At 43.1% G+C, this 11715-nt stretch overlaps 1 protein-coding gene across 2 annotated transcripts; it reads right to left on the bottom strand.

Annotated features, from left to right (window-relative positions):
* Window positions 1-1420: 1420 nt before the first annotated feature.
* On the bottom strand, window positions 1421-11673 carry NSRP1 (nuclear speckle splicing regulatory protein 1). 2 transcript variants are annotated; one of them, XM_072353414.1, is made up of 7 exons: window positions 11428-11673; window positions 10477-10564; window positions 6557-6613; window positions 6313-6444; window positions 5654-5861; window positions 4893-5001; window positions 1421-3041 (listed from the first exon to the last, which is right to left on the bottom strand). In XM_072353414.1, the coding sequence occupies exons 1-7, from the start codon at window positions 11475-11477 to the stop codon at window positions 2018-2020; spliced, it is 1668 nt and encodes a 555-aa protein (XP_072209515.1). In that variant the 5' UTR covers window positions 11478-11673; the 3' UTR covers window positions 1421-2017. The 2 variants fall into 2 exon arrangements, with proteins under 2 accessions (XP_072209515.1, XP_072209516.1); XM_072353415.1 differs by lacking the exon at window positions 11428-11673 and adding an exon at window positions 11299-11317.
* Between the last annotated feature and the right edge of the window lie 42 nt (window positions 11674-11715).

Here is an 11715-nt window from a genome sequence, read left to right as displayed (position 1 = left end):
TACTACACCAGCACGGCCCCTTTGACAAAAAGCAGACTATTTTGTTTGCTCGCTGAACCCCATCCACTGTTAAATACTCTGCTTCCATTCTACTCCAACAGAAGAACCAACGTGACGTTTGTTTAGACAGAATATCACAACCCAAATCATCTACACTTGGAGTAAGTGCCTCACTATCCAATTAAAGTAATATAAAGCTCATTCCATTTCGGGTCTTTAACTGGCAGGTTTTGCATTTAATGGTACTGACATTTTAACTCACTATTAAGTTTGCTGAATAAAACCAGCTGACTGGTGATGATAGCGCACATGGAACACCCATGGACTCAAACTCTGTCTACACTTTGACTTGAGATCATGTAAATTAAGACCGTCTCCATTTCTACTGAGCTCCAACCAACAGGAAAGATGGTTTTGAAGGGAAATAGAAAAGGAAACCAAACCTCTTATTTCTGTTCCTACATCACAAAGAAAAGGTAAACAATCAGAAGAAAATCCAATTGATTCTATTCTGAGGAACGTACTTTAGGACACGTCAAAAAGGAGCCCAGAAGTTTTGGCAGCACTTCCCAAAACTGGGCTACAAAAGTACAAATGACTCAGCTGTTCTTCCTACTACAAAGTGTTGTAATGAAGTGAATCACACAACGTGCTTTCCTAACACAACACATCTCAAGTCACTCAAGAAGCAGGAAATGACCAACTTATCAGACCTGTGCTATGAAAATTACATTTGAGAAAGCACCAAAAAGTATTTAGGAGTAGAAGAATTACTAAACCAAAGTCCATTGGAAAAGAAAATAATTGGAGGTGATCTGGAGTGGAAAAAAAACCACAGCAGTCCAACATCCTGAAATACTGTAGAGGAACAGGAGCAGCCACAGAGGCAGAAATGAAGGAAAAGAGCTGCTTACCTTTGGAAGGCCTCAGGTAGGCAGGGATCTCCAACAAGAGATACCCCCACCTCCACTGCCAGCCCTTAAATGAGGTCTGGGAAGGGATGGATCCTGGCTTCAGCCCTTCCTGGTCACTCAGGTGAACTGTGTGCACCTGAGCTCCCCTGGGCTGGCCCTGCCTTCCCACCAGGTGCTCCATCACTGGTTCAGGCCATGACTTAGCACTGCCAGTACACATATGTACAACGGAAAAAAAAGCAGGGAAGAACATTGTCAAAAGCATTGAGAACACAACCTAAAAACTACGACTGCTGTCAGACATCCTACCTAGCAAGTCAGAGTGCAGGGATAACTTCTTGCTTATGGATGGACAGATTGACACACCTAAAATACTACCTCCAGCAGAACTAGCAGACATGAATGTAATACATGAGAAAGGACTGAAATGCCTTATTTCACACGCAAAAAAAGATGACGTTATTACCAATATAATAGCATTAAAAATGACCCACACATTGGACATGTATGTACCTTACGCTTTATTTCTGTACATCGGGTCCCTAAAACCAAACCCAAACATATATACAAAATCCATATGTCAATATGCATGAACTTACAAAACACCATGTTACACAGAGATACCCTCAATCATTAACCAGGCTGTTCCATTGCCATTTTCTCCTCTTTCGCAGGTGTTTCTGATTTTTATGAGCACTGTTGGGCACTGATAACTCCAGGTACGTGCTGAGACTCTCAAAGCATTAAGAGCTTAGGAGTTCACTCTGCTCCAGCTGCTGAGAATAGGAGCTGCCTGTGGGAAGCATTCTCACCTTAGGCTGTTCAACATTCCCATAACTCCCCAGAATCTTCAGATGAAAAATACTGAAGACAAAGCTGGGCTGATTTAGACAAATTTAATACTTTGACTGCACAAACTGATGGAGGGTGTGCATCAAGTGATCCATTAATCCATTTCAAGAGATGTTCTACCATAGCACATAAAACGTATTTTATGAAACCTAAAAATAAATAGCTGGCATACTCTTCTGTACAAGTGTCCATGAAGCAGTGGATTTTCCTCTTGGTTGGGAAACCAAGAGTTTTTGTCCACTACAGCGCCATTAATCTTCTTCTTTCTCAATGTAAGATTTAGCACCCACACGTGCCATCTGCCTTGCCAAATAGCGGTCCCTCGCTGACATGACAGTCTCTTCGTTGTTCCGTTTGGCAAATTTGCTCATGCTCTCCGGTGGTTTTTGTGTCTGTTCTTTCTCCTCTTTCTCCCCTTCTCCATCCTTACGTTTCCGCTCAGACAAATTCCCAGAGCTGGAGCTTTTCTTCTCATCCACCTCTCTGTCTCTTCCCTTTTTCTCCTTTTCCAGATCAGAGTCATCTTTTTCTACAGCTGCAGGACTGCTTTCCCTCCTGTCCCTGTACTTTTCATCACTACTACCTTTCTCTCTCCTCTCCTTTGAGTGTTCTTCCTTCTCTCTGAATTTCTCTCCTCTCTCCTTCTCTCTGTCACTGGATCTATCTTTACCACTTCTTCTTCTTTCTTTCTCTCGTTCCTTTTCTGAACACTTCTCCTCTCTCTCCTTTGCCTTCCTCCATTCTCTACCATGTCCCTCCCTTTCTTTTCTTTCCTTTTCCTTTTTATCATCTTGCTCTTCCCTTCTTCTGTAATAATCTTTACTAGTGTGATCCCCATATCTGTGTCGCTCTTCCTTCTCCCTCTGGTGATCCTTTTCATGGGTTCTACTTCTCTGATAGTCTTTTTCCCTGTATTGCTCATAGTAACCCCTTCTGCTCGGCCTGCTCTCTCCCTTCTTTGGATGACCTGTCTGGTCTTTAGTGCGCAGCTCTTCCTCCACACTGGATGAACTCGGTGACCTGGAATGCCTCTGGCTCTTGTGACGTTTAGTCTCCTCCTCACTGCTCCCAGAGGAGGCTCTCCTTTTCTTCTTTTTCAAACTTACTTTAACAGACTTACGTCTCTTCTCATCATTGCTATCACTTTCCTCTAAGTCAGTATCAGCATCTGGATTATCTTCTTCCTTAGCAGAAGGTTTGAGTCTTTGTCTTTCGTACAGGCCTTTGTTCCTTTGGCTGGATTCATCATAACTGTCAGATTTTTCTTCCTTTATCCTACATTTGTTTTTTATGTTAAAAAAGAGAAAAAAAACAAACATTACACAACCTGAAATCTCAGCCTTCTCTATAGGCTGATCAGGACTTCAGTAGGACTGTAAACAAAAGATGCATCTGCAAAGTCTCTGGAAGCAAATCTAGCTGGTGCTCAGGTTCCAGGAATCTAGCATAAACAGTTTCTATCAAAGACCTGCATCTAGTTCATTGGTGAATGCAAGCTGATGGATTTATCTAAAAGATGAGTATGGTTATGTATCTGCAGTCTCTATCTAAGGAACAGAAGAGAGATTTGCATTCTTGTGTGAGCTTTCTGGCAAGCAGCATATTTTTTCCTCTGTACTTTTTCCCCTATTCGTGTCAGATAATCATTCAGAGAATAAGTATGTTGGATGTTTCACTGATAGAGGCTTCCACGAGTAGTAGTAGATTTTTAATCCAGTAGTTCTGAAGATCTCGTCCTTGTGGCTAAACAGAACTGAGTACTTTTTAACTGCACACAGATTTGTAAATCAAAAGGATGATCCATGAAGGGCAAATCTGGGCACTAGGCAGAAAAGGTTGTGCTCTGCCACACTTTCCTGACTGGTAAGGAAATATCCATTCCATTCCACATAAGCTCTCCTAACCATACAGCTGTAATAACGCTCTGTGGTAAACTGGTATGGATCAGCACACCACTTAGTGAGACCAAATATTTGATGTGTGCTTTGAAGTCTACAAACAATAACAGGATTAATTTACTTCACTTTCAGTCACTAAAAATGACCAGTCCCTGAAGAGATCCACCTTTGACAAGCGCTGCAAGTTCTGAGATGTGAAAGTCCGGGTGTGCTCTCCCAGTATCCCACAGTACCACCATAAGAAAGAGTAATATTGAAATATACCCTGAAGCTCTTATTTCTTAGTTCGATTACATTACTTTTTCCTATTATTTCCAATGTGTGCCGTATCCTTGTAGCAAACAATCTACAACTCCCTTATTCCAGATAGCAGAGTAACTTCACCATGAGCACGTCCTTCATGTAAGGATTTACTTTCTAATAATCCACTCTCCGATTTAATACGTCTTTTGATGAAAGCTGCATTTTCTTTGCAATAGCAAACAGTGAGATTGAGGTCTGAGGACTATCTCAAGTGAATTTTCACCTGAATTAACCATTACAAATGATCACTTGTTGCATATAATGAACATATATCCCCTTCGACATATTCATCTACAGGACAGGATTTCACCATCTCAACTACATAAATAACTCAGCTTCATCTCATTACTTTGCCTTGGACTGTGTATATATTAAGATCTTAAAATACTCCATCTGAACTTCCAGAGTTTATTTGATTCATTTCCTTTTATCACAGCATTAGCACTGAATTTGTTTAGTTTTCACTAACCTACAAATGTGGGATCAGTATAAAGTCATAGTTACACGTTTTTTTTCAGGAAGTTAATACCAAAATCATCTTTCTTTGACTTGCTTCTCACCGTCCATTACGTTACCTTTCGCCTTCCTCGTGATTCAACACATGCAATTTCATGCAGATTGCAAAATATTATGCAAACCAAAGTAAATGCAGGTTAGGATAATATGAACTATTACAAGCTTGACAGTCTTCTGACACTCTTTAACTTCTTCTCCTCCATGTTTTTTTGTCTTACAGTTTAAACAACTGATGATCACTGGATATTTTCCAAATAATTCAAGTAAGCATCTGTACCAACCAATCACTTTACCCCAACCAGTGTTTTATAGCATTCCCTGTCTGCTTCCTGCAATATTTCCATAAGCATGGAACCACATCCAAGCAGAAGCTGTTTTAGATATAAAGCCTTTCCGAACCGCATCATACCTGGCTTCACGGAAGCTGCATTTTGGCACCTCTTCTTCCCCTACCCTCTGGTTTAAGAGATGTCTGTAAAACCCACTGAGATCCTTCTGTTTGGTCACATCCAGGTATGCTAAGGGAAAAAAAGCAAGGCTAGATTTACAGTGCCAAAAATACTCAAGAGACACAACTCACAACTGGTAAAGACAGCAACAAGAATGCAATCTCCACCCCCAGAGGTTTTTAGCCTGGAGTGGAACAAGCTCTGAGCAAGCTGATCTGACCTCAATGTAGGTCATGCTTTAAGCAGCAGACTGAAACAGATGGCCTTCAGAAATCCATTCCAACCTGGACTATCTTATTCTAGATGTTGAAAATGCCAGAGGCTACACCTTGATCAATTTTACCTTGTTTGTTATTCTACTACTTATTTTTAGTCCTATTTCAATGCCAATTTATGAGATCCTATGTAATATGTGAAGTTAGGGAGTGTGAGCATTGCTGTACCCCAGGCTTACAAGTCTTCAACAACTGACCCTTTCTCAAAAATTAAAACCCCAGCAGTACTGACACACAAATGGAGGAGCCTTCCATGTTCCTTCAATTACCTGTACACGGGAAAATAACAGATGGAAAGTGGGGCCCAATTCTGTATCTGCTATCTTCTCCTTTTTGACATTTAAACCATATCAAGGCTCACAGAAAGACTGGATGACAGTACTGTGTGTCATTACAAGGTCATACTCCTTCTAAGTAGAATTAAGCTGGGTCAGTGTTAGTCTCACCCTCCATAGCCGCCTCTCTTTTTTCTCTTTCCTCCTCCTCAGCCCGCTCTTGTAGCTTCTTCTTATAGGCTGAAGTCACAAAAGCCTCTTTGTCATCAAATTCTCCTCCCTCCATTTCACGCTCTTTCTGAATTTTCCTTTCCATTCTTTTTTCTTGTTCCTTCTTCCTAATCTCAGCTGCTTTGAGGATATTGTGGATGTATCTGGGCTAAAAGAGAAAGGAATAAAAGGTATAACGCTGAGAGATAATTAAGGTGGCCAAGAAAACACAATTTGGGGTTGTTGGAGATGTTGAAAGGGGTTTCTATCAAAAAAAAAGTAACAGAAACTAGTCTAACACTCTTATGCTAATAACAATCTTATAGAAACTGTAATCCCCTTTTAGGGGGATTAAAAAATACAGAAAGAGATGCCATACATCATAAGTGAGGTGGGAAACTTACAGCCTGCTTCCAGAGTACCACTGGATCAGGACTCTGTTTAACTGAATTCTACCAGTTGTTGCACATTACTACCTTAGGTAACAGCATTCGAGCACAAAACTCATATGCCCCATTACAGATCCCATTTGGTAAAGCTTAGAAGTTAAGCAGTTAAAGTTACTCCAAGCACAGATAAGACAGAGCTAAGACAGACAGAACACATTTTCAAGCACTGACCTTTTTCTCGTCTCTCCCTGATAACAGCTTGGCGCTACTTTCCTTCTTCTGCTGCTGCATTTCATCATAGATACTGTCATACTCATATACTGTAGCATCTTCTGACAAAGCCTTCTGAATTTCCAACTTTGTCTAAACCAAGACAAAACAAAACAAAAAACATGGGGTGGGAACTGACACAAGAACGAAGCATGAAATGAAAGGCAGTAATTTCCCCGCTTGCCACAGGCACGAAGATCCTCACCTGCTTCATTGCCTGCTTCTTCAGCGCCTCTTTCTGAAGACTTTCACCAACAGATGGCTATAAGAAGGAAAGATTACAGAAATAAAATTAATCATATTGACGCAGCTCAGGTGATTTTTCTGCTGCTCTAACTAACAGCTACATAAGTAGCTTCCTTTTATCAGGGGAGATAAATCTTCTCAGTGATTTTATAACTGTATCCCCAACAACCTGTGGCACGGTTCAGTGCTGCTCACAACACACTTGTACATATTGGTTCAGAGAAGCAGCAGAGCTGAGCAGGGGTTCTTACTGACAGCAGGATGAGAACAGCGTTCAGAGCAAGAACCAAAGAACCGATAGGATTTGGAAAGACTCTGAGTTCAATCAGCATCATTAGTTCTGTATTTTTAACAGCTGCTGATGGGAGCAGCACGTACTTCAAGCACTCATGTTTAGCTCCTCAACATTAATATGCTAGAAAATAGCAGTACCAATCCTCCCTAAGAAAACCAGTATCCACTACTGAAAATGTTTTCTGCAGCTGTATTTACAGAACGCACTGCATCCCACCAAAACATCTCAAACACTGCATAGAATGTTTTCCCTGTCTGCCCCCGTGAGACAAACGTGTTGATCTGTGAAGATGAAACAAACACGGCAGTAATATACAATCTCGTTATTGCACACACACTCGTAAGGAAGCCCACCTGCGATATGTTTGCTTAGAATGGCAGCAAGTTTACAACAAACAAACACCTTCCCTAAAGGTTTATGGCTGACAATTTCCTGTTGTGCCCTGAGCTCTGACAGATGAGAACTTCCTGTTCTTTTGTATTGTTTTTACTTATCAACTGCCCATTTATTAAAGGCCCGTAAGCTCAGCAATCTGTCTCGTACTTGTACTGCATTCAAGCTATTCTTCCAAAGCACAAAGCTTGTAGTTTTAATATCTGCTGGAAGGAAAAGATATTTTAACCCACTCCTGTAAAAGCACATAGAAACCACACAAAGAAATAAACTTCAAAATGGGACTCGAGAGTCCAGCAGCCCTACAAGGCCAGGGCAGAAAGCTTTGATGTGAACAAAAAGACCATAAATAAAGAAATAAAACAAAGGGCCTGGGTCTATGAGAACTTTCACTGTTCTCTCCCATTTCTTAAAGAGAAAAGAACGTGAAAAACAAGTCCATAAAGCACTAACTCTCCTTGGCACACGCTCCCAGCTTCCAGCAACCCACAGCCAGGGACTTCCTGTATGGGAGTGTGCACCTGGATCACTGCTGGGCACCACGAGCATCCCTTGGTTTCACTAATCCATTTCTGGACCTACTTATAGCTCTGGCCACAACTTCCACAACTGCATCACACACCGTCCGGACAAAACCAACTTCCTTTTGTTTTGATGAAACCAGTCACTCGTTCATCCCATAATACATTCTGCTGCTCACATTAGGAGAAACAGCAGAACTGCTTTACTTTCTCTGAATCATTTCTGCTCTTCCATGCTTTATCCACACTTATTTCTCCGCTTCCATTTCCTCAGAGATCTCTGCCAGAGCCCCTCAGCCTGTTTGCTCCTTGTGCTGCATGTTGCTCAGTATGGTGCAGATAATTCTGGTTCAATTCAGACATTCTAATGCTGTAAAATGAGTCTCACTTTACAGAGATACTCCCAACCAAATGGTAAATGTAGAACAGAAGGCAGAGCAAAAGGGACACACTGCTTCTTGAGACCACAGCGTGTGAATAAGGAGGTAATGTTTGTGGAGAAAATGAATGTATCACAGGTAGCAATAAAGCAAAATGAAAGCTCATTTCTCACATCTCATTTTGCTCATGCAACGTCTATTCTCTGCTAAAAGCTCTCAGCAGGATGACAACCTTCCCTCTGTATCTAAAGACAGGAACAACTCCTCCTTATGAAGGCAGAACTATGGCAGCCAGGAAGAATTGCAATGGCCTGCTTTGGTTGTCCCATTCAACACTGATGAAAAATATCTCAACAAGATTTCCATCCAAGATGTTCTGCTTGCTATGAACTAACCCAAGGAGCATCTTCATTGCTGACTAACGGCCCATTAATGTACTTTGCTGCAGTCCCATTTCAAACTCCTTAATAAAAATACACATAGTAGCATTAAGAAAAAAAAGGAGGCAAAAGTTTGTTATCTCATATCTAATCAGAGCCCAAGCCAGGTGTGCAGATTTCCCAGCACAAACTTTATTAGAGTTCAGTTAAAAATACATAATCTGCAGACATTTGAGATGTAGTTGTGAGCGATAAGCAAGCAGACAGGAAATGAAACCCCTCCCAAACGCAGCTCCTTATCTCCAAAGCTCTGAAATTATTATGGAACTAATAAAGTAATTTTGCTTTTTTTACAAACGATCCTTGGTTGATAAAGGCAGTTATGAGATTATTACATTTTGCTGGGATGTACCACACCAGCACACGACAACTTCTAAGAGTCTTTATAACAGGCTCTGGTAGCGAGTGTCAAGCTTTCCTGACAGGTATAATACTTGCTCTGCTAAGTACAAGTTAGCTGGTATCATCATCCATCATTACTATTAGAATTGTTATCATTCATTATTTTACTCCTGTGTTTAGACATTAAAAAGAGAAAATGCAGAAGTGGAAAAATAAAACAAGACCATCTGTCCCCCCCAGCCAGGAGGGTCTCCAGTTCTACCATTCAGGGTCTAATGACAACCGATCAACTGAAGCTCGTTCTGGGCTCTGGAAAACACAGAGTCCATTCCTGGATGTAGAGAAAGACACCAAATCCCAAACAGCCACAGAAAAGGAAAGTGCTGCTGTCCCAGAGGGCAGGATCCTATCATCCCTATCAGCTGCGTTCAAAGGAATGTCTCTCCTTGGAGCCGAGCTGCCAGCTATGAGCTGAAGCAGAAGGACATCTCCACATGGTGCTGAGGATGCAGCTATGTGAGGTGGGAGATGGCAAGTCAGACATGTTCACATCCTCTGCATTTCATATATGCTGCAGTTTCACATTTGAGGCTGACTGAGCATCACTAGGAAGCCCTCAGCCCTCTCATGCATTGTACAAAGGCAGCTCTAGAGCCTTCAACAGCAGCAGATGGGATTCAGCCTCTCACAGAGGTTGGCAATTGTTAGATTTGGGCTTACTGTCACAAAACATAAGAGCAACCAGTTCATTAAAATACATTTAAAATGTTTGGTTATAGGAACTAGCAACTGACAAATATTATTTGATGCTTAATTAGCATTGTTCTTTGCAGCTATGCAATCAAAACTATGTTTTCTGGGCTTTGGGTAAAAAAAGATACAACACGCACATAATGACATGATGATTAAGCTATCACTGATAAGTTCTGATTGATACTACTCAGTAAACTGCAACCCTATCTCCAGAAACAGAAAAAGAGGTTGCAACCTCAGCACTTATCCATTGTAGAAACGGATCACCTCCACAGCTCTGAGTTCCTACCCTTTACCCATAGGCTACAAAGCTACTGCCTTTTAAATTCTTCTGAACTTGTATTTAAGAACACAAGTATCTGTAAGCACCCAAACCAGCCTAAACGCTGAGCCAGTTGCAGCAGTCCATCCTGAAGTGTAATTTTTGGAGTGCAGCCCCCTCTACTGGCACAAGTAGAAAATATTTTCAATATAACACCTTAAAAACAATAAATAAAGGCTGTATAGAAGAACACTATGAAATATAACAATATAGCCATACGCCACCGAGCACCGATAAGGTGTGTGACCACTGAAATCCTGTACATAGTGTGATCTCTTATTAGCAGAATGGAGTGCTTTGAGGATTACAAATCACCCATGCCCAAATGGTTGTCCCCCAGTACCACAGCCAGCAGCAGATGCGTGCAGCAGGGTTGTGAGCCAATCACCTACAGAATGCGGTGCGAGTATCAGAAGAAAACTGCTGAACTGACCTCATCATCAGAATCATCTGCAAACACTGAGAGCTTGTTGGAAGCCAGATTCTTCTGCTGCAACTTCTTGGGCATAATAAGCCCATACCTGGGGAAAAAACACTAAGTTATCTTTCACGTTACATACAAACAGCAGGTTCCAAAACAGAGGTCTCCTATTCACAGCTCTAGAAACAGAAGATGAGCAGCACTATAATGTACAGCACACAGCTCTGGGCAGCACTGATGGCAGCACACCCTCATACACCTGCCAGCTTCTCTCACTGCCACCATCACCTTTTTCCACACAAAGCTTATGGATAAAACTATCCATCTTCCTCAGTGAAGCCACAAATACCTCCCCTAAATGATTTCTCTTTCTTCCCTCCTCAGAGAAGGAAGAAACGACTGCTCTAACTTGCAGAGTGCTGACCCACGCACTGCTCTGCAGATACACTGGCAGGCCACTCTTTTGGACAGCAACGTACACTACCAACTTACAGGTGGAGCTGGAGCAACCAGCCACAACCTGCATCCAACCCACATCACAGGGCGAACGGCCACAACCCGCACCCAGCTCACACCGCATCGCCCAGCACAGCTCCGAACGCGGATCCTGTGGCGGCCCGGCTGAGGTGGCGGTTGTGCCGCGGCGGGAGCACGGCGGTTTCTGCTCGGATCCTGAAGGGATTCCGCCTCGTTGGAGTGACACCGTGCCCTGGGCACCGCGGGGCCGCCTCCACCCCTCCCCATTTCTCACAGTGTTACTTTTTAACAAGTACAGCTTTACGTTCAGCCCAACGCGGTTCAGGCCGCACGAGCTGCCCGCCGACAAACACTGACTGGAACGACCGAGCGCTCCGATAGCACCAGTCCCGGCCCGAGGCGAGGCGGAACCCGGCCCGTGCCCGTCCTCGGCGGCGATCCCGTGAGCCCCTCAGCTGCCGCCACCCCGCTGCCGCCCGCACTCACTGCTTGCTTAGCGCCGCCATCTTGTCCCGGCCGCCGCTGGGCACAGCCATCTGCTGATCCGCGGCCGCAGATTCCTCCTGTCTCTACTGCTTTTCACCCCCCTCTATTCGCCTGCTCCAGCCGCGCCGATCTCCTTTATTGCTTCACAAGGGTCACAGGAGGCGAGCAGGAACGGATAGAGACAGGGGATGAATTTTGTAACGAGTGGCGAAAGTGCCGCTGCGGATGGACAACGATCTACAGCGCGCTGAGCGGAGCGGGTCCCCCCGCCCCTCCCCCTCCTCCCGG

This window comes from Excalfactoria chinensis, chromosome 19, assembly GCF_039878825.1.
Source record: "Excalfactoria chinensis isolate bCotChi1 chromosome 19, bCotChi1.hap2, whole genome shotgun sequence".
Lineage (NCBI taxonomy): Eukaryota > Metazoa > Chordata > Aves > Galliformes > Phasianidae > Excalfactoria > Excalfactoria chinensis.
The sequence above is the reverse complement of the archived record's forward strand: the minus strand, read 5'-3'. Positions and strand labels throughout refer to the sequence as shown.